Source organism: Ciconia boyciana, chromosome 13 (assembly GCF_034638445.1).
Source record: "Ciconia boyciana chromosome 13, ASM3463844v1, whole genome shotgun sequence".
Taxonomy (NCBI): Eukaryota; Metazoa; Chordata; class Aves; order Ciconiiformes; family Ciconiidae; genus Ciconia; species Ciconia boyciana.
Genome location: NC_132946.1, coordinates 5,810,280 through 5,832,137, shown reverse-complemented (window position 1 = coordinate 5,832,137; position 21,858 = coordinate 5,810,280). Strand labels below are relative to the sequence as shown.

The window sequence follows — 21,858 nt, the reverse complement described above, 5'->3', positions numbered from 1 at the left end:
TGAGAACCACCTGCGCCGAGCTAGACTCTTCCATCAGTCAAAAGCTGGAAGTAGCGTCTCCATAGCCGCAGCCAAGGTTCCTGTCAGCCACCATTCAGGCAGGGGCCAGAGCTGCTGGTGACATCCTGCATCAGCTCTGTTGGAAAAGATGGATTGCCGTGTGAGAAATAAGCCAGAGTAAAGGCTATTGATCAGAACTATTAGTAATCTGATGTTACTTTTTTTTATATCGTCTAAGTAGCTTTTGATGGGCAAGAAAGCATACCCTTTGCAGACCCCTGCCTCAACTATGTATGCCTCTGTAATCCACTGCCTCAGTGGTTGCAGACCACTGCCTCAACTACGCCTCCGTAATCCAGGGGGAAGAATTAGCGTTCCGCTGGGTCTTTAGCATTTGCTACACCTGGTTTCCTACAGCGGTCTCGGTCTCCCTCCGGCTGTGGGAAGGAGCTGGGGGCTGCTGTCCCCCAGTGCCAGGGCAGCCCCTCCGCTCCCGGCCTGGCCTACGGGCTCTCCTGCCAGGCCGGCCCGCACCGACGGCGCCCGAGCCCCCGCTGCCTTCGGCGCCCGGGCTCCCACCGGCACCCCGCGGGGGCCGGGCCGGGCAGCCGCCGCCCAGCCGCGGGAGAGGCGCTGAGGGAGAGGCGCTGAGGGAGAGGCGCTGAGGCAGGGGCGCGGGGCGGGCCGGGCCGGGGCCTCCCGCCGGCGGGCGGAGCGGCGCCTGCGCCGCGGCCCGGCGGGGAACCCCCGTGCCCGGCGTCTCGCGAGAGGCGGCAGCGGCGCCCGGGTAGCGGCGGGACGGGCGGCGGGAGGAGAAGAAGAGGAGGAGGAGGAGAAGGAAGAAGGCGCCGCCGCCCGGGCGGGAGGTGAGCCCGGGCCGCCCACGGCGGGGCGGGGCGGGGCGGGGAGGGACTCCGCTCTGCGGACAGGGCAGGGCCCGGGGGTTGGCGCCTGAGGGGACGAGTTGGGCGGCGGCGCGGGCGAGGCGGTCCCGGCGGGGGGGTGCCGCCCCGGGGCCAGGGCCGGGGCCGGGGCCGGGCGGGCTCCAGTCGTGAGCTGCAGCCGGGGCACGGCGTCCCCTCCGCGCTTCCCTCCGCTCTCCCCGGCGGCCGCAGCGTGCCAGGTAGGGCGCAGCGCCGGCCGGCTCGGCGGGCACGGCTCCATCGGCAGCCGGGGCGTCGTGTGCTGGGCTGGGCAGCGCTGCCCATCCTCGTGCCTCGGCGGTGGCAGGGTCTGCGGGTGGCAGAGGTCCGTGGGGTGGCGGGCGGCTCTGCGAGGCAGTTCCTCTTCTCCAAACCAGGAAACGCTGTCTTTCCCCCCTCTGCTGCCAGTGCCGGGCCTGAGGCTTTTGGTAACAGCCCGCTTGTGCAGTTTTCGTGTGTTGTTCTGCAGTCTGTGTTGCTTCTGGACTCGGGAGCGTCTGCGGTCCGAGCAGCTACAAAAGCAAACCCAAGGAACAGCCTCTTCAGCGGAGCGTTTCTATCGATGGTAGAGCGTGGGTTTTAACGTTGCTTCACAGAGATGGCCGTTACTGTAATTAATCCCGCTCAAACTTCATGCACAGAACTTCAGAGCAGCGCTGAACTACAAACAGTAGAAAACTATGCTTAAATCAGGTGTTTGCAAGGCAAAGGTGGGCCGTGCGAGTGGCAGGGGCTGATTTCTGGCCTCTGAGTTGACACACAACAAATGTTCTGGGGTTTTGTTGGCCCAGGCTATAGGCACCGGGGCTTGCTGGGACTCTTCCTGTGTTTGTAAGGCCAGGAATAATGGGTGTGCTTGAAGTTTATGACAAAGGTAATGAACGAACAGGACATGCTGCATTTTGGGAGTTTCCTTCTGGAAATCTTAGAAAGATGGTTATTGAGACAACTTCCAAGTATGGATATTAAAAAAGAGGCGACTGGTGCTGCCAAGCCTGTACAAACCAGGCTTTGTGGCAGCAATGGGAGGGAAGGCACTGGGATAGCTATGTAGATTAGGACCTTCTTTTGCTGGTCTCTAGCATATATGTGCTAAGTTTGGGTAAAACATGCAAGGCAAGCCCTATTTTTTTGCTCACGCTGTGCATTTAAACTAATGTAACCACTGATGTCATTATATGGGTCAAAACTTCCCTGCTCTGCAAAGGGTGCTAGATTTTTGGAAAGCTGGGGAGAAACAATTTATTGAGCAATGGCCAAGTGCATGAAATTTGTTTCTGGTTATTGGTGCAGCGTCCCTCTGCTTTGGCTGATGGGAGCTCGTTCTCCTGCACCTGCAGGAGGTTGAATTGGTTCCACTTGTCTAGAGCCCGCTTGTTCCCTAAGGGTAACTGGTAGCAGGTGCGTACTGTGATATGTGGGTAAAGAAGGCTGCATGGGTCGAGCGATTGCTGGTGAATGCAGGTGCCCCAAGGGAAAGTATCCAATTGAATCTGGGTTTTTTGTATGTTTTTAAAAGTTCTCATTCCACCTCTTTCTGTCTTCAGAAGCAGGCAAAGCCCAAGCAAGCTACCTGAAATCCCGTATCTTCTTGCGTTAGAACAAGTGGGCGGTGAGCTGCTGCTTAGTGCCTGACCTGTGCCTTGCACTTCCGCGCAAGGAGTTAGGAGCACTGGGAGAGGGACAAGCCTGGGGAAACACAAAGCAAGAAGAGATGGAATCTGCACCCAAGCCTTTGGAGGCACAGTCCCTTCAAAACCATCGCCGTTCACAGAGAGGGGTTGTTATCCCCTGTCTCCGGTACATACCTGTGTGTAAGCTCCTTTATTTTCTGTAGGCCTTACTGCTCCTGTAAGTGAGCTGGAGTTACCCTCTTTTGCAAAGAGAGGCTGTGAGAGAATATAGTACTTGCACAAAGCTGAGAGGAGAGGAAGAAAGAGACAGGAATTACTTAAGCTAATGTTTGTCCTGAGAAAAAACAGTTACAAGCGGGCTGTGAAGTGCAAATAAGGTTTCCAAATCCCTGAGGAGTTGCATCTGCAATAGCTTTTGCAATAAGAGCACTGGGGACACATCCTCCCTTTCTGGTTTTAAATGAGAGTTTGAGAGGTGGTTATTTGACATGGCAGTTTGTCATAGGAGAGGATGGGACCATTAACCTCGGACCTCAGTGTCTTTCTCGGGCCTGGGATGGGGAGAAGAGTCCTTGGTTCACACCCAGGCCAGGTTCAGGTTGGAGATGATCGCGGGATGGCTGCTCAGGGGACTCTGCAGAGTGATTATAGCACTTGGTCCGCTTCCCAGTTTGCCAGCATCATGTCACAGAAGCAGCTTTGTGTGGATCCTGGTGCACGTTCTTGTTGGCTGGTGACTTTGGGTTTAACTTGAATGTAAATTCTTGGCTCCTCCTGGAGGCTTTTCCTTTTGATTCTGGCAAGGGGAGGATGGAGGCACATTCCCTCTGATGTGCACAGAGACCTCTAATTTGTGCTTTCTGGCTGGTGTCTTTTACAAAGTGCTCAGGAAGAGGATGTATCGTAGTCAAGAGAGTAACTCTGTTTTCTGTAGCGTTTTTCTCATGAGGGGAATTAAGCTGTGTTACTGCTCTTTTCCAGGGTTCCTCTCTGGCACTGATAGAGTTAATAGAAGTGGAGTCATTTCGATTCTGTGCTGCTTGCTGCTGTGTGTCTTGGAAAAGCCAAACACTCTGGCAGGCCTGCATGCTGTGTCCTGGAAAGCAGGCTCGAGCCCTTGGGGTGTGCTCGCTAAAGCTACATTATGGTGGTGGCTTTGACGAAGAGCCCTCCTTCCGTTTGCCTGAGGAATGCATGTGCCACACACAGCCTCTTGCTTGCTTCTGTCCCTGCTGCCAAGAGGGTGATCTGTCCATGCCGAGGTGGGACAGCTTTGGAGAAATGCTAGCAGACTGATGCGCTGCCTGAAGCTGTGGAAGCTGCTGGGTATAGGGATGGCAGAAAGGGATGCTCTGTGCAGCTTTCTGGGATTGCTGCATTCCAGCCAGCCTAAAGGTCTCAAGCAGCTTTGGAAACCCAGTGTGCTAGGAATTATGTGCGCAGTGGGCACACTATTCATCCAGAATAGGAAGCAGTCCCTGCCCTGAACAGCTAACTGGCTTGAAAGCAAGAACAGATTCAGGCAAAACGCAAACCCAGAAGTGTGCCAAGCAGTAGGCTTGGCAGCGTCACTCCATTATCTTCTGCTGTTGGACTGAGATGCTTGGCCTGAAGTGCTGACGCACATATGTAATTTGCCCCTTCTTTAACTCCGTGCTCATCTCTGGGTGTTTCCTCTTAGATCTGCTCCATCCTCAGTCTTGACTAGCTAAACGTAGAGAATTACTGCTGAGTAATACCTGCTTTTTGCTCTGCAGAGTGCAAAGTGCTATGTCTGCAGTTCCTCCAGCTCCTCTTCACATGTAGAATAAGAGCCTGGCTCCAGGAAACACAGCGTTTGGTGTTGCAGTGCAAAGCCATGTGTTAGTCTACAGCTATGCTGAATTTCTGGCTCTCCCTACCTCCAAGGTATAAATAAATACAGCAGGGTGGAAAACCCCTAAACCATTGGTTCTGCATTTTATGTCTTTTGGGACAAGCTGAGCTAATACTTTGATATGTAACCGTAACTGGTATTGTTCCTGTTTGTTACTAAATTCTGGTCTAATGCTTTTGGTCTAGTGTTTGAAGCCAGGACTTTGATTGTTAAAATCTGGCATCCCTGAGGTGTAAGCACAGCCACACAGATGGCTCTTTAGACAAGTCATTCAATGCAAGGCTGCTGTGAGCTTCAAAGGTGCTGAGCAAGTTTTCCCTGGGAATGACAGAGCTCAGCACTTCTGCATATCCGGACCCTCAGGTTCTTCACATCCCTGTTACAGGGTGGAGTTGGTGGCGTGTGAACTGGCTGGGGAGCAACCTCTGTGTTTCAGGAGGAAGAGAGACCCAGTCTTCGTTTTGAAAAGCTTTTCAGGGCAGCTTGCCCTGAAGTGGTTTTGTTTCAGAGCTGGTGTTTGTAGGGTTTGTTCTGAAGTTAGAAAGAATGGGGATGTCTGCAGAAAGGGCAGCTCTTGTCTTCTATCTGTAGGTGCTGTTCTGTGTTTATAATCAGGGGCTGGACTGTGCTTGGCGGGGAGGAGGAGAGAGGAGTGACTACTTTTTGCTTGTCTTTTGACATTAAACCTTGCAGAGAGAGACTGTAAAACAGCAAACCTTGGTTTCTCTCTCAAAATATCAGATAGCTGCTCTTCACTTTACTACGTTGTTCTTCCCTGGCTGTAGGCACTGGCTCCTTGATCGCTTGGGGAGAGCAAGGCTGGTTTGCCAGCCTGTCCCTGCGTGGAGCCTTGGACCAGAAAACATGCAGCAGGATGGGGAGACGGATCTCCCTTGAGGAGCTTACTGGTGGAAAGGGGCTGGCAGGCAGCAGGGAAGCAGGCAGCAGTGAAAAGATGGGACTGGTTGAAGTAAAAAAAAAAAAAAAAAAAACCCGCTGCACCCTCCAGAAAAGGTCTTCTGAGCTGCCCTTGTAACAGTGATTTTTCGCCTGTCTTTGGTGATCAAGAGGTGTTAGGGATGAGTGTGATAGAAATAAAAATTACATTAAACCAACGAAAGAGGTCCTGACTCCACAGTTTGGGCATGGACAAAGATTTACCAGAGCATCCTTAATCTCAGAAATCATTCAGTTAAAAGTAATCATTCCTTTAGATTTTTATTGATGCATGGCTCTTATCGGGGCCATGTCCCTTTGGGGGTTTTGTAGGAAAACTGTTTGTGTAGTCTCTGTTCTTGATAAAATGAAGTAGCTACCAAGAAAGGTCGTGGAGGTGACATCTACTGGGTGCCTTCATACAGATGAGATAAGGTGGTGTGTTCAGGTCAGTGATGTTCTCTCAACAGGGGCTTGCTTTAGCCACTGAGGCAACGGCATCTTCAGCTATGTATTTATAACTCCGATAAGGTCTTTGTTTTCAGCACAGTGGTACAGAGCATCTTCATGGGGACGTGAGACGATAGTGTGACACCACAAGCTAAAATAATGGATTGAGCCCTCTTTCTTCCTGTTGTGTGTTAGATATGTTTAAAAATCAAGGAGGTCTGAAAGGTAGTTGGCTCTTCATACTTTCTGTGTATAGTTGTATTTTTTTAATACTCAAACTTCCTTCTGTAAACTCTAGGCCTGAAATCTTTATATTTTATTTACTTTTTAAATGAAAACAGAGCTTCTCTTGAAATCACATGACTCTAGAAGCTTAAGATTGATTAAAAAAACATGATTTCTATGGGAACTGGTAAAATTGCAACACATTATGCCTCCTTTTGGCCAGTCAGTGCTTCTCTGCAGGGTCTCTATGGGTACATCAGACTCGCACAACTCTCCCCATGTGGAAATGGATTGTCAGCCCCACGATGAATCTTGATTGTGCAAGGTCATTCTCTCCAAACCAGAGTGATTAAGGCTTCAACTAACTTTTCTTCTGGTACCTTTCCAGGCTCCTGGTCTGCAGCACCATGCTGGATCCCAAGCCTCACTCTACAAGTCGGAGGTGAATCCAGGTGAAAGCCAGCTATCGCAGTAGGTGTCAGGATGACCAAAGCACGGCTCCTCCGTCTCTCTGTGGTGCTGGTCTCCATCTTCATGATCCTCCTGATCATTGTGTACTGGGACAACGTGGGAACAGCTCACTTCTACCTGCATACGTCCTTCTCCAGGCCTCATTCCCCAGGAGCCATCCCTGGTGTCACAGCAGGTGAAGACTGGGAAGCCTTGCCAGATGTGGATGAATTTTTGGCAAAGCTGCTTAGTTCGAGCCTGAAACGGAATAGCTCTGTCCCCCGAAAGACAGAGCAGCTACTCATCCAGGGCTCCAGCAAGCCTGTGGTGAGCAATTTGGAGGAGAATGTGCGGGGCTATGACTGGTCTACACACAATGACAGAAATAGCTTGGACCAAGAGAAACTGCAGATAGAGAGGCAGAGAACGTTGCGGGAGTTTTGTGCCAATTCCAGCTTCACCTTCCCCACCAAGGAGCGCTCCTTTGATGACATCCCAAACTACGAGCTCAACCACTTGATCGTGGATGACCGCCACGGCATCATCTACTGTTATGTCCCCAAGGTGGCCTGCACCAACTGGAAACGGGTGATGATTGTGCTAAGTGAGAGCCTGCTGGACCAGGGGGTCCCGTACCGGAACCCTCTGGATATCCCCCGGGAACATGTCCACAACACCAGCACCCACTTGACCTTCAACAAATTCTGGCGCCGTTATGGGAAGTTCTCCCGGCACCTCATGAAGATCAAGCTGAAGAAGTACACTAAGTTCCTCTTTGTACGAGACCCTTTTGTCCGCCTCATCTCTGCCTTTCGCAGCAAATTTGAGCTGGAGAATGAGGAGTTCTACCGGCGTTTTGCCATCCCCATGCTAAAACTGTACTCCAACCATACCAACCTTCCCACTTCTGTTAGTGAGGCCTTCGGGGCAGGCCTCAAAGTCTCCTTTTCTGACTTCATCCAGTACTTACTGGATCCCAGGACAGAGAAGATGGCCCCCTTCAATGAGCACTGGAGGCAGGTTTACCGTCTGTGCCATCCGTGCCAGATAGACTACGATTTCATCGGAAAGCTGGAGACGCTGGATGAGGATGCTGCTTATCTATTGCAGCTCCTCAAAGTGGACAGGCTGCTTCGCTTCCCCCCCAGCTACCGGAACAGGACTGCCAGCAGCTGGGAAGATAACTGGTTTGCCAAAATCCCACTGGCTTGGAGGCAGCAGCTCTACAAGCTTTATGAAGCAGATTTTGTACTCTTTGGCTACCCCAAGCCAGAAAACTTGCTTAAAGACTAAAAGTGATTGGGTGGTGGGTGTGGGAGGGAATATCTGAAATACCAAAAATGTTTAAAGCCTCCTCATTTTTGCTCTTAACTTCCTTCCCCGTACAGGTTGGTACAATGGAATATATTTTTTCTACCGCCTCCCCTTCCATTTTTGCAATAATGCCAGAGTCCAGGGTATTCCAGCCAGCTGTGCATATGCAAAAAATGCCAGGATTTTTTGTTATCATTTGTTTTCTGGGTTTCTGTTTTTTAAAATGTCCCCATGTTTTGCAATGGGTTGCTGCCCTTGGTCACTCTGCCAGCTGTGTCCTTCAGTAGCTTTTTATTAATACTTTTTAAAAATTAATATATTTAAGATATTTAATACAAAGTGTGTGTCGTGGCAAAGGAAGGGAAGGAATAAAAAAAAAAGTAAGAGGAAAACCCAAGAAATTATGCACCTGCCTCTGTGTGGTGTCTCAGGGCTGCTGTTTCAGAGGTCCGAGGTTTGCAGAGCACTCGGATCTCTTTGGGAGCTGGGTTTGTTGGTGGTGCCTTCACCAGCCACGTCTGCTGGTGGTCGCTGTGAGCTGGGCTCAAGGCAGATCGGATGGGTCAGTGCCTGACTCTGCCGAACAGCCCCGGAAGAATACCAGTGCTCTGGTGATGTGCGCTGCTCACAGCCGGTGAGCGTGACGCCAGGGTCATAGGAAGGAAATGGCAGTTGGGAGCAGTGACGTCAAGCCCCGTGGGGTGTTTCAGGACGTGCAGGTGGCCAACGCAGTACCTCTGCACTGTTTCACCTTTCAGCAAAGTGGTGGGACTCTACTTTCCAAAAAGCTGAGGTTCCTCAGCCCCTCTATGCCTTGCTAGTGTGGAGCATCTTCATGACATGTCCCGTTCTGGGACGGTGCCTGAAGATCTTGGGGGTTGTGGCCAACCTGGATGGCCAGAGTGTGCTCTTGGATGGACGTGCTGTCCAGAAACTGGCATCCAGGCTTCATGCTGCAGTAGCTTAGGCAGAAACGCAGGTCACCATATCGCAGCCAGTTACAGGACAGGGAGGTGGCGTGCTGCTCTGTGGCCTGGTCACTGCTGCATACAGTGCAGGTCCCTTGAGAACTGTGCTATGTTGTTCCTGAGCACGCTTTAAGGAGACGTGGCAGGGATGCAGATGCTTATCCCTGGAAGAAGAAGATCCGAAAGGTTTCTTTCAATCAGCAGGCATCAAGGTGAACTCAAAGTTCATTTGTTTTCAGAGTGCCAGCTACTGCTTGTGATGCTGCATCCTCATCCACCACCTTTCTGTTTATACCAAATGACTGATGCAGATTTAATCATCTGCCTTGCTGGGACCTGCTGCAGGAGTGATGGTTGCCCACTGTGCTAGGAGCATGTGGGCTGCTTCCCAAAGGAAATTAATGCCTTTAGAGAGACTTCTTGTGTCTCATCAGCTGAATCTGCTTCTCTTTTTCTCTCTGAATTGCTCTGCAAAAACTGTCTGCTTAGCAGATTGGGCAGGCAGCTCTTTTAGAGCTGAAATGCTTAATTATTTCTCTGGGCTGTGGATGGTATCAGCAATTAATGGCCAGGGTCAGGCCTTGGGAGGCAGCCTTGTGTTTTGGGCAGACTTCTTAATATTGACCTTTTATGCAGTTTCTCTCCAAGGCCATCAGCAGGCCTGACTTTTCCCCTCTCTCTCCTTGCTTCTCCAACCTCTGTACACATACATCTTCTTCCTATGCTCTTCCTGGCAAATACGCTGTATCAAGCTTTTTAACCTATAAATGAAAGGTAATTGCTAGCAGTTAAGTTCGAAGCAAAGGGTTTGTTTCTCATTGTATTCACACCACTCTCCTGTAATTTCTGCAGAGATATTTGCAGTTTAAATGAGCCTGAAGCCACAATCAGGGTCTTGGTGCCTAGCTCTTCACAGCTTGGGGAAAAAGGAAGTGCCGCTTTCTGAGTCATTATTTAAAACTAATAATAGAAAAGTGTTGATCTATTCAATTTTTTTCCAGTTACCAGCTAATTGCTGCAAAACAGAGAGATGTTGAGAATCTCGTCTCCTGTAATGAGTAATCCCGGGAGTCTCTTGGTTCTTGCTACATTTACATTTCTTCAGGGTGGGTTCATCTCGCTCTCCAAAGATACAGCATGGATGTTTTAATCTCTTGTCTTTACAAAGTGTTTATTTTTTTATCTTTTAATTCAGATTTAATTTATGTTTAGTATGTGTAGAGGCGGGTAGCTGGGACCATAGCGCAGATGCCGTGCAAACTTCCTTCCAGCTGCTTCCCCTGCACCTCTTGATCTGGTCCTGTCTCTTCCTGCCTCTCTGACCAGCACTTGGCCAACATACCCCTACGACGCCGGCTCGCCCTGCAGACTGGCTGCTGCCTCCTCAGCCGCAGTTGTCCTGTGATTCATGGCCCTGGCTTGTCCCAGGCAAGAGCCCAGGAGCATCTTTTCAAGTTCACCAGCTGTCAGTCACTCATGCAGGGCAGAGGAAGAATGGGTTGCGGAGTGTTACCATCATTTTTGGCAGCAGGGTCCTGGTTGTGCAATCGGCAGAGAAGGTACAAAATGGCTGCAAATCCTGCAGCCTCTCCTTATGGCTGCCTTGTAATTTAACAGCAACTGAAGAAAAAGCCCTCTCTTGCGGACTTTGGCTAGAGAGGGGAGACTTTGAACGCTCTGACTTCTCTCCTCCCCATCTAAAGATAGACAAAGGGGGTAAATTCCAGCATTATGTGCTAATACCACCCTATGTCGTGCTAAAGTCCAAAACACCCCACATGCAAGGTTCAGCAGGCTGCCTGCATCCCAATGGCTTCATCAGCCTCCGTCAGAGCTGCAGTCAGGAGGATGGATGGATGGCATAAGGCTGCTGAGGGCTCTGTCCTCTGTACTTTCCCTCTTTCAACCCGTTGAGTCCAGCCTGCTTTGACATTTAAGACACTTTAATGTTTGTAGACCCATACCCAACCAACGCGCTGGGTGCTGTTGGCTCTCTCATTTCCCATTGCTATACTTCAAAGTGCTTGCTGGGAGGAGCAGTAAAGTTCAGATGGAGAGGGTTCACATTGCAGTGGATGGTTTCTGGGTTCAAAATAGCTTGTTCCTTGCTGCTCTTTTCTTTTGAAGCCCTCCTTCCCCACCCTTCCACCACTGTGAATGTATTGTTAAGAAGTCAAAGGAGATCCAGGCTGCGCTGAGCTTTGTGGTAAGACCACTGGGTTGCCAGAACTGGGATGTAGCCTCCAGCTTTGGGAATGTGCATTTTTTGTGGGTTTCTTGCTCTGTTCTGATGATGTAAAAGTGTGCGGGGGGTGGGAGAGAAGGACAAAGAGTTCAACCAGCCATGCTTCCTTCCCCCCTGGTTTCCTAAAGGAGCTGGAATTTGGTATTTGACAAATAATGGCAGAATGATTGGAAAGGGCAGACAGTATGCATCCGTGCTGGCCTGAAGTCAGAAGAGGACTAAAAATCCTGGAGTGTAGACGGTTATGATGCTAGTACTGATTTTATAAGGGCTGGAAAAATGCTTTGAAGCAGCCTATTTGTGTCTGAATAAACCTGGCTTTGTCATTTCATGCTCAGCCTGCAAAATTACGTCCTGTTCCCCTCCTGGCTTGCTTTTCCCTGGGGTTGACCACTTGGCCAAAGTCAGCACAGAGTCTCTAACCAGGCAGAACCAATGCACAGATGCAAAAATAACCTGGGGATTGACCAAGCTGTTTCCAGCCGGGTAGAACTGAGACCAGCTTTAGTGCTCATTCAGCGTTGAAGCCGAAGTCTTTACACAACCATTGAACGGATTCGGTCCCTTGCTGTTTGATGCCGGATTCACTGCTACGGTGGGATGCGTGTGACCTGGCCCTGCAGACCCTGCATGCTCCAGGGAAGGACTGTCAGGCCTCAGAGCTCTTTGCTTTTTGAGCAGTGACATGGCTTTGCCAGGGTACGGAGTGTCCTTAACACATGGATACCTTTGCATCTCAGTAGCTTTTGCCTTAACCCTTTGATTCACTTGTCATTTAGGAGGACAAAATTGTAGACCCATTACCCACGGACAACAAAAATTTGCCCTGGGATAACGTGTGAGATGAAGTGTTTTGGCTGTGTGTTTTGCATCCCTCAAGGTGGCACTGGGAGGATGAAGGGCAGGGGATGAATGGCAGCATTGAAAGGGTGGTGAAGAAAAGCCGGTTTGTTCCTTCTTATGTAAGCCGGACCTTCGCGGCAGCCCACGGGAAAGCTGGTGACTTGGCAGGGTGCTGCATGGCTGTGGTGCAAAACGGTGCCGGGGAGGGTGCAGGGTGTGGCGACTTACAAGCAAGTCGTGTTGCTTGAATTTAAGGGCTTGCCCTGGCTGGTCTTGCTTGTAAACCCTCTAGTCAAGGGCGGGCGGGGGGGGGGGGAGCAGAATTTAATAAAGCCATCGATAGCTGGCTGTTTGGGGAAAAGATGGGGAGAGTGGGTGGCGCTGGGTCTGGAGCAGGCATAATGCAGCTCTTCTGCTCGCTCTTTGATTAAATTAAATCGGGGATCTAGCTTGAACTGTGGAGGTTGAGGTTTATCCTTGCAGGAGCTGGGTAGCACTTGGCCTGGGTGCCGTGGGAGAGCCCCATGCCAGGACGGGAGCGATGCTCGGCAGGGTGGTGGGACTGGCTGAGCCTCTCGCTGCAGTCGCTGTGTCTGTGTGAGGCGCCGTGGGAGCCAGGGCCGTGCGGCCGCTCCGCAGTGGCCCATCTGAAACCCATTTTCTGTTCCTGGGCTCTGACAAATGCTGCTGCCGCTCCCCCCAGCCTGGCTCCTGCGGCAGCGGGGGTCCGTCTCTTACAACCGCTGTCAGCGGCAATTCCGGTCACGGGTGCCCTGTGAAACGGTTGAGCAAAGCACAACCAAAACCTGCAGTCAGGCTGTTGCACTCGGCAGGAGCTTTTATTTGTGCAGCCTGTGTTGCAGGTAGTGCCCAGCCTTTGGGTCGCAAAGGGCTGGAGCATGGGGGGTGCGAATACACTTAAAAAGTGAGTGACCCCCCCTCTTCCTGCCTGCTGGCTCACTGCTGGAGCTGGGAATCAGGCCCTGCTGCCTTCTCCCTGCAAGACATGAAGCTCCTTCCGCTTCGTCTCTTCTCCGTGTTCCCTTATGTCTAGCACCATCAGTGTCCCCTCAAGCGTCCCGACGTGCCATGTCGCCTTCCCGTGGGGCTGGCTGCGGTGGCCTGATGTCCTTGCAGCCCTGCTTCATCTTTGCTTTTTGTGGTTTTGACTCATTCAGGGATGGCTTAAAATAAAATGTTAAAAAAAAAAAAAAGTGGGGAAGTTACAGCAGCTAGTTCCTGTTGGGAGGGAGGTGCGAGATCAGCAGCCTGTCCCTTGACAAGGAGGGAGGGAAGTTTCCACACCAAAACCCTCTGGCTGTGGGTTTGGGCACCCTGAGCCAAACCTCATTGAACTTGGGCCTTTCTTGGTCTTTAACGCTCAGAAAACCCAGCTGTCCCAGGTGAAGATGGTGTTTCCTCGCCTTGGGAGGCTTTGGGTTGCAGCCTTGGCTTTTCTTTTGTGTCTCGTTTCTGCCCCGGGGGGCAGTGCCTGCCAGCGGCGGGGAGGGAGATGCATCTGCCAGCAGTGGGGTGCAAGGGTTTGGGCTCTCGCCATCGACAGGCCAACAGAAACCTGGTGAATTCGGGAGCAAACATGACACTTGAGGCCCCTCGAGAAAGCTGTCGCGATATTCAATGGAAAGCAGTCACCTTTCTGCAGGCTTTTTGTTTCTTTGTGAGCCTTTCCCTGAGACTGGAAAATTAATTGCTGACACAGAATACCAAGGGCTCTGGAAAGCCACATGGAAGGCGATGATGTAAAAAATAATCTATAGGTGCTAATGGAGAATGGCACAGTAATTTCAGCAGAGTGCTCCGGAAGCGGGGCAGGTGAACAGGGCTGTTCAGCAGTCTTTGCTCACCATTTATACCTTAAGGCTGTTGCTTTTTATTTCTTTAGCTTTTCAGCTGTTGGTGTCCTTGTCATCTGGACCGTGCGGTTTGGACGCTGCTTGTAGGGTCCATTGCATTTGGAGAGAGATGGTGATCCCCAGGCTGTGGTGGGATGCAGGGTGGGAGGAGTTTCCCTTGCAGGGGCTGACGTGAATAGAGGTGTTACGAACCCAGGGACTCATGCAACGGGCCATGTTCTCCTCCTCAAACCACAAAGCAGAGCTGAGGAGCATGTTTTTAATTAGCAGTGCTGCTAATTGTTTGCTGTAAGCCCTTTGGTGAGTTACTCAAGCTGTCTTCCTTTTGTCCCCCATAAAGAGGGAGTGGGAGATACCTGTTTTCTGGAGGACTCCTGGGTGTGAGCTGTGTCCACGGGAGGTTTGCAGGTCTCCAGGAGGAGCAGTGCCTTGGGTGGGAGTGTTGGAAGATAGGGCTGCAGCATTCAGCGATGAAAGCCATGCAAAACTGCCTCAATCCAAACTTTTCTTACCCCAGGGTGAGTCTGGAAGCTGTTGGCGTGAAAACTGTCTGTATTGATTCGAGAAGTACGTACCCTTCGGAGAGCTCAAGGGCTTGTGCAGGTCCATGGGCAAAACTCAGCTATAGAAATGCACAGAGGTCACGGCTCACCATCCTGCTCCGTCCCTGGCTGCCTTCCAGGCAGCTCAGGATGCAGGGGAGGTGCAGAACGTGCCATCCCTCCCAACAGAACATCTTTATCTTGGAAAATGCTGGGCATCCTTGAGCAGAGAGTGTTCAGCCAGCTAAGACAGCAGTGAGCATTAGCGGGGCTGTTGCTTTTCACCTAATGAAGGGGTTTGTAATTTTTCCTCAGGTTCTCATCCTCAGACTGTGCCAGTATCAAAGTACTCCCAGCCCTCCCCGAACCATGCGTTAAACAAATGAGGGAGACTTTTCCTGACCCACCAGGCAGTGCCTTCACGAATCCCATATCCCCCAGGCAGATGGATCACACGCAGCTTTGGCAAAGCCACATTTTGTGGCCGAGAAGCTGCAGTTTCAGTGTTTATTTCTCTGTCATTGCAGGAATTCAAAATGGATGGAGGAAAATGCCATTGAGATTGACTCGTGTTTTGTTTGGACCCTGGACAGGTCTCTGTGGAAAACATGGGAGGAGTGCGAGGGACAGAGAAGAGCCAAGAAGACGTGTCAAAAAGACAGCGGCAGCCAAAAGAGTGGTCAGCAGGGAGTGGAGCAGGGCTGGGGATGCGTTTCTGAAGGATAAAAAGGGTGGGGGGAGTTGAGGGCATCTACAAACAAAATGGGGATGCTATGGAGTGGATAAATGCCGAGATGAGCGAGAGGGGTTGCTGAGAAACCAAGTGGCATCTGCTGCAGCATGGAGACCTGCCCTGTTTGCTTTTCCAGGGGTGGGAGCAGGGGCCAAAGTAGAGGAGAAAAGAAATAATTGAATAAGTAAGTGGTGAAAGCTTCTCAGAATACAGCGGGCAAAACCTGAGGGGTTCTGGTACATGATGTGGGGTCAGATTACCTGAAATAGATGTGTCTTCATGAATGGTGGTGGGACTTGTAGGCTTGGACCAAACAAGCAGTCATTTAGAGGCAGACTAAAAATAGCAGTGGGCTAAGGTGCTCCTTGCCTGCGCTGGGAGAGGAAGGCTTGCAGCTTCACCAGCTGTCGGGCCCTGCAAGCAGGGCAACATCCACAGGGGATGGAAGTGCAGGAGAGATGGTGCCAATGACCTTTCACATGCCGTTGAGCACCTCTATCTGTCTACAGTTTTCCTCTCTCTCAACCTTTGCACGCCTTATTGATTTCAGACTCTGTATATTTTACTCTTGGGTAAATCAGAAGTATTTGTCACCTAGAATGGTCATGTTGAGAGTATAAAGCTTTTTACAAAGTCTTCAGTAACCTTTAGCTAATGGGAAATCAATGAACTGAGTGTATATAAGCATTTCCCAAGTGCTGGGCATGCAGGTCTTCTGGATAAAGGTTCTTGCATCAGGTCAGGATGACCTAGACTTGTGTTTCTTGATCATCTTTACTTGTGTCTGTGGTGGGTTGACGCTGGTTGCATGCCAGGTGCCCACCAAATCCGCTCTATCACTCCCCTCCTCAGCTGGACAGGGGAGAGAAAATATGAAAGGCTCATGGGTTGAGATAAGGACAGGGAGAGATCACTCGCCAATTACCGTCACAGGCAAAACAGACTTGACTTGGGGAAATTAGTTTAATTTATTGCCAATCAAATCAGAGTAGGGTAATGAGAAAATAAAAACTAAATCATAAAACACCTTCCCCCCACCCCTCCCTTCTTCCCAGGCTCAACTTCACCTCCGAATTCTCTCCCTCCTCCCTGCCAGCGGTGCAGGGGGATGGGAAATAGGGTTGTGGTCAGTTCATCACACGTTGTCTCTGCCGCTCCTTCCTCCTCAGGGGAGGACTCCTCACCCTCTTCCCCTGCTCCAGCGTGGGGTCCCTCCCATGGGAGACAGTCCTCCACGAACTGCTCCAACATGAGTCCTTCCCACGGGCTGCAGTTCTTCACAAACTGCTCCAGCGTGGGTCCCTTCCACAGGGTGCAGTCCTTCAGCAACAGACTGCTCCAGCGTGGGTCCCCCATGGGGTCACAGGTCCTGCCAGCAAACCTGCTCCAGCGTGGGCTCCCCTCTCCATGGGGCCACAGGTCCTGCCAGGAGCCTGCTCCAGTGTGGGCTTCTGATGGGGTCACAGCCTCCTTTGGGAATCCACCTGCTCCAGCATGGGGACCTCCATGGGCTGCAGGTGGATATCTGCTCCACCGTGGACCTCCATGGGCTGCAGGTGGATATCTGCTCCACCATGGACCTCCATGGGCTGCAGGTGGATATCTGCTCCACCATGGACCTCCATGGGCTGCCGGGGGACAGCCTGCCTCACCATGGTCTTCACCAGGGGCTGCAGGGGAAGCTCTGCTCCGGCGCCTGGAGCACCTCCTCCCCCTCCTTCTTCACTGACCTTGGTGTCTGCAGAGTTGTTCCTCGCTCATATTCTCATTCCTCTCTCTGGCTGCAGTTGCGCAGTGTTTTTTCTCCCCTTCTTAAATATGTTATACCAGAGGCACCACCACCGTTGCCGATGGGCTCGGCCTTGGCCAGCAGTGGGTCCGTCTTGGAGCCAGCTGGCATTGGCTCCACTGGACATGGGGGAAGCTTCTGGCAGCTTCTCACAGAAGCCACCCCTGTAGCCCCCCGGCTACCAAAACCTTGCCACGCAAACCCAATACAGTGTCTTATATATTGTGAGTGTGAATGTATGTGTATGTAAAGTCAGGTGTTGGAATCAATCCACAATCCTGGGCAGGTGAACACATTTGAAATGTTTAAACAAACACATAAGTTTTTGATAGGGTGAAATATATGCAAGTTATGGCCTTCTGTTTTCTATAAGCAGAGGATCATTTTTGTGATTACAATTACTGGGTTGCAATGGATTGTCATTTCTAGGATGGTCACTCCTCCCTGTTAATGCAGTTTCATTCTTCAGTTCTCCTAAGCCAGCCCCCGCTGTGTCCCGGGGATGCTCGTGTTGTGCAACCACCGGGCACAAGCGGGTGTTGCGCCGGGTGTGGGACAGTCAGGCTCTAGCAGCGGCTGTGGACGTCCCTCTGGCTGTACATCCCGGAGCCTGCTTGCTTGTTTTCCTGTTCCAGCTACCGTCAGCAGCCAAAGAGTGAACCCAGCGCACGCAGACATGGCTGCTGTGTGCACCGGCCAGTTTTCACTGCGTGGATCCAGGGATTATAGCAAGTCCCTGGTTAGTGGGGCTGGGAGCTAATCCCTGTTTCAAAATGATGGAATCGGGATCGTGTTGGGTTTTCCTCTTCTCATTTAAATGCCTCAAATTTGAGCTTTCTGGATTTCTTGGATTCTCAAAATAGCAACAGGTTTCCTTCTATAGACCTGCCAGCTGCAACAGGAGAAAGAGTAGGGTATGGTGGATAGTAAAACTCGTAGCGTTATTCCACAGGCAATTCTCAGATTGATTTTGCATCATATACACAGATTTTCCTGGGGAAAGTGAGGGTGCTAGGAGCCAGCCTGAAAACAAAAGCCCTTTGTAAGACCAGGACAAACAGTGTTTCTGTTCCACCCCACTGCGCCAGGTAGAGGCAGAGTAGCAAAGTGAAGCTGCTGCGTGGTGAGGTCCCTTCACGTACCACAACCGGGTCAGGCTGGGACCAGGTCCACGGCACAGCCACGGCTCCAGGCTACGGCATCATTTCTGGGGGCAAATCTGTTTAAGATAAGATGCAAAGCGTCTTTCATCAGCAAGTGAGAATGTGAATTCAAGATGTCGGGGCAGGTTCCAGATGCTGTTGCACTTCGCATTTATTAAATTTTTTAGAGCTTAGCAAAAGGTCAGTGTGCTTGGATGCAGTTCCTGGCTTTTGGAAAGTCTGCAGGTTTGGGAGTAATGCTTTTCATTTTATTTGTAATAGGAAAACAGCCTGCTTGCAAAGTTTGCCTTTGGAATTGAGATGCTAGCTGAAATCTAGCTCTTGAGTTTGTCAGTTTAGGCTACAAAGACAACTAGGGACAAATTGTTTTTTTTTTTCTTTCTTTCTTTTTTGTTTTTTCCTCCAATATACAGAAAAAAGCTTTCAGTATAGATTAGGTTGCTGTTGTCAGTGTTAGCTTTTTTTTCTGGCTGTGCTCATTGGAAGGAAATTTCCAATACAGCATAGTTGCCAGAAACAGATTCTTTGCTGGAACATTTTGGTTAAAATATTCTGACTTGCTCCTTGCAGTGATGCCGTTTAGTGCAAGAACACATGGCAATTGGCTGCTTTGTTCTTAACTCTGAGCTTGAGGTTTTCTTTATTTTTGTTGGGGCGTTTTTGCTGGTGTTTGCTTGGACAAGCCTGTTATCACACTACAGAGATCGTGACGCCACTCGGATGTCCACAAGCAAAGTCTTTCTGTGGGATCCTTTCTTGGCCCTTCTATAGACCTGTGTAGAACTGGGAGTCAAGAGCAATGGCAGGAGGAATCTCATCAGGATGGAGTTAATATGCTGGTGAAGGACCAACATGCGGGCAAGGCGTTGGGACAACCTGGTTTTTCTCTCATCTTCTGATCTTCTTCCTTCTGGGAGTTAGACTCTATGTATTTGCCTGCAGGATCTCATTTGGTGCCTTCCCAGTAAAAATGGGGAAACGACACGTGTTTGGCTTGATCTGCCTGACCCTGGCAAGGCATTTCTGAGGCCATTGTGCTACTGCAGCTCACTGCCCCGCAGCTGCAAGGCTTGACAGCGTGGCACCGAGACATCGCTCTTCTCAGCCCTTTTTAGACAGTTACCCAAAGATAGCATGAGCTGGATTTGGATTTGTTTTTCTTCTTTTCTTGTTTGGTCAAAAGCAACGGGGGATATTTCCCCCCTGAAAGAACAGCAGTGTTTGGTTTGAGAAAGGATGAGGTCAAGAAAAGGCAGGAAAAGGCTGTCTCATTGTGTTTTTGGTTACTCGATTGCTTTTTTGCACCTGCACCAGACTTCCACTGGTGAGAACTGGGGCTTTGCTGGGCTCCCAGAACAGCACTGTTGGAGAGGAAATGTATTCCGCTCCCCAGTCGCGTCCTGTGTTTTCCTCCTCACTCTGTCATCACTTTACAGATTAAAATCCCGAGCTCACATCAATCCCTCCAAGGTCTCGGGAGCAGCTCCAAGTGGGCGGCTGTGTCTGCAGAGTCCACCGTAGCGCTGGGCAGGCGGCAGCTCCATCCCAAATCTGAAATTAGCTCCTCAGCAGGATTTTTCTGGCTCGGAGCTGTATCACAGCTATACCATTTCCACTTCTGCAGTTAGCCTCGAGATGGTTTTGCCTTGTGTACCGTAAAACTGCCTTTAGGGTCAGGGCATTGACATAAGCAACTGGGGTTGAATTTACGGGAAGGCAAAGCCATGTCTTCTCCAGCAAATGCAACCACCACCTGGCACACAACTTCTGTGCCTTCCTAAACACACTATGGCATGAAAGGGAAGAAAAACCCAGGATTAACTGCGTCAAACCTTTGAGTGTCTTGACTCACGTCAATGGGACTTCATTCCCCCCAGCTGGGAAAATGCTAGTTTTTATACTTTTTGTTTCTTAACACGAGCAGAACAGGAGAGCTGTGGCGAGGGACAGGGAGCAGTTTTCCCTTCACCCCCTGCAAGGGACGTGGAGGAGATCAGCACATGTGCGGAGTCTTGGGCCAGGCTGCAGAGGAGGTCAGCTCTGGGATTTGTGCCCCTACATCAGCCCCGTCCCCTGCAGACTGCTGCTGTCTGACGGACAGGCAGGGCAGTCGGATGCCGTAACAGCAACGTGTTTTTCTTGCTGTGCAGCACAGGCTTATCAGGAGTTTGGGCTGGAAGGCTGCAAGGTTTTTAACGCTTTGGCATTTACACAGCCATCCACCCTTGTATTCCCGGCTGTCGTCAGCCTGGGTGAGTGGTAAACACCAGCAGCGAAGGGGTTAATGGCCAGGTGATTTTAAGGGCTCCCTTCCCAGTAGGGACATATCTCATATTTTTCTCCAGTGAAGTTCTCTGCAAATAAAGAGAGACTTTGCAAAATTAGAAGTTTAAGAATAAAAAAGAAGGAAGGAAGAATAAAAGAATTTTAAGAATAAAAGACTTTTTTTAAGAAAAGAATAAAAATTTTAAGAATGAAAAAGAAAGAAGAGGAAAAAGAATTTGTAGGTCACATTTCTGGGCTCTTTCAATAGCAGTTTAACAGAAATAAACTCTGCGTATGTAAATATATTGGAGCTGCCTTTGCTTTGCCTTTCCCGAGAGCAGAGAGCACTGGGAACGCGGCTGTATCCAAGGGCCGGGATATAAGATGAAGAGGTCGAGGCGAAGGGTTTTCCATTCTTAGTTCTGCACCTTGGTCATGCTCCGATCTTCTGTGAGTCACTTACCTGCTTGATGCCTCCAGTTTTCCAGAGGTTACAACTACTAACTTCTTTCTAAGGATTCAGAAACGCTCTTGGGCCAGACAGATACAGAGCATTACAGAAAACACGTTTTAGGTTAATGGCTGCAACAATGAAATGGTTTCAGTTATTTACTACCCCAGGCTGTGGTTACATGGCAAGTTAAGCAAACAATTAGGTTAGTGCTGCGGCACCTGTAGGGAGGTACTGACCCATTAAAAATCTTATTTTGCTGGACACCTTGTACAGAGGTTTTAGTTTATGCTAGTTATCCTTAATCTAAATCATGCGTATTTGATAGTTTAGTGTGCTGCAGCTGGTTCCTTTCCTGTTGTGTTTTTCAGGGATGTGTGGTACGTGCCTTGTATTAGCTCTGGAGCGCTGTACACAGGATTTTCTGCATGCAGTAGTCTCTAGATTTTAATAACTTACTGGGCAGGTCAATGGTAAGTTGACATCTGTCTAGTCCTATTGGCACCTCCGTGGTTTTATTTTGACTTAGGAAACTGCAGTGTGAAGCAGGCTTTTTTTCTGCCAAATAATTTTTTTTCCTAGGGTGTTTTTTTTTCTTTTCCTATTCCTGCTTTAACTTTGCCTGCTCTGCCTATTTTAAAGGATGAAGTAGGCTAGCCCCTGTTCTCCTTCCCTGCTCCCACAACAGGCACCTTTTGAAGAGTACCACAACCTCAGTTTTGCAGTCTGTGCAGTTTGAGTGTGTTAGATACTCTGGTCTCTAACACCAGCTATTAGGGCTGCATTTAGTCTAGCAGCATTTGAGATTATATTTGAGCTGGTGTAGCTGGGAGAGGACTTTAGAGATGCTAGAGAAGAAAAGTTATTCCGAGAAATCAATATACTCTCAGGAGCCCCAGGGGCAGCAAGAGAGAGAATAGAAATAGGTTATCTAAAGCCCAGGCAAATAAAATATTCTTATTATAACTCCATGGGCACTATGCCAGCTCTCTGTAAGCAATATTTCTCTTTGCATCTCGCCTTGCAGTTAATTGGACATCTATTATTTCATGATTTCAGCAGGAAACATAGCCTGAGTGATGACTTTGGTACCCAGCCCAGTGCTGCTGTGCACTTTTCGAGCCCTGAATTGTGGAAATGCTTCCAGTCAGTCTCTGCTCCTTCTCCAAATGTGTAT

At 50.1% G+C, this 21,858-nt stretch overlaps 1 protein-coding gene across 6 annotated transcripts; it reads left to right on the top strand.

The window, feature by feature from the left end:
• The first annotated feature begins 737 nt into the window (after positions 1-737).
• Positions 738-8,496, top strand: CHST12 (carbohydrate sulfotransferase 12). 6 transcript variants are annotated; one of them, XM_072878348.1, is made up of 4 exons: positions 980-1,123; positions 2,471-2,723; positions 4,315-4,465; positions 6,433-8,496. In XM_072878348.1, exon 4 carries the CDS (start codon positions 6,528-6,530, stop codon positions 7,785-7,787), a length of 1,260 nt encoding a protein of 419 aa, XP_072734449.1. In that variant the 5' UTR covers positions 980-1,123; positions 2,471-2,723; positions 4,315-4,465; positions 6,433-6,527; the 3' UTR covers positions 7,788-8,496. The 6 variants fall into 6 exon arrangements, with proteins under 6 accessions (XP_072734446.1, XP_072734447.1, XP_072734449.1 ...); XM_072878347.1 differs by having other exon boundaries at positions 2,471-2,737; XM_072878350.1 differs by lacking the exon at positions 4,315-4,465.
• Positions 8,497-21,858: the final 13,362 nt, after the last annotated feature.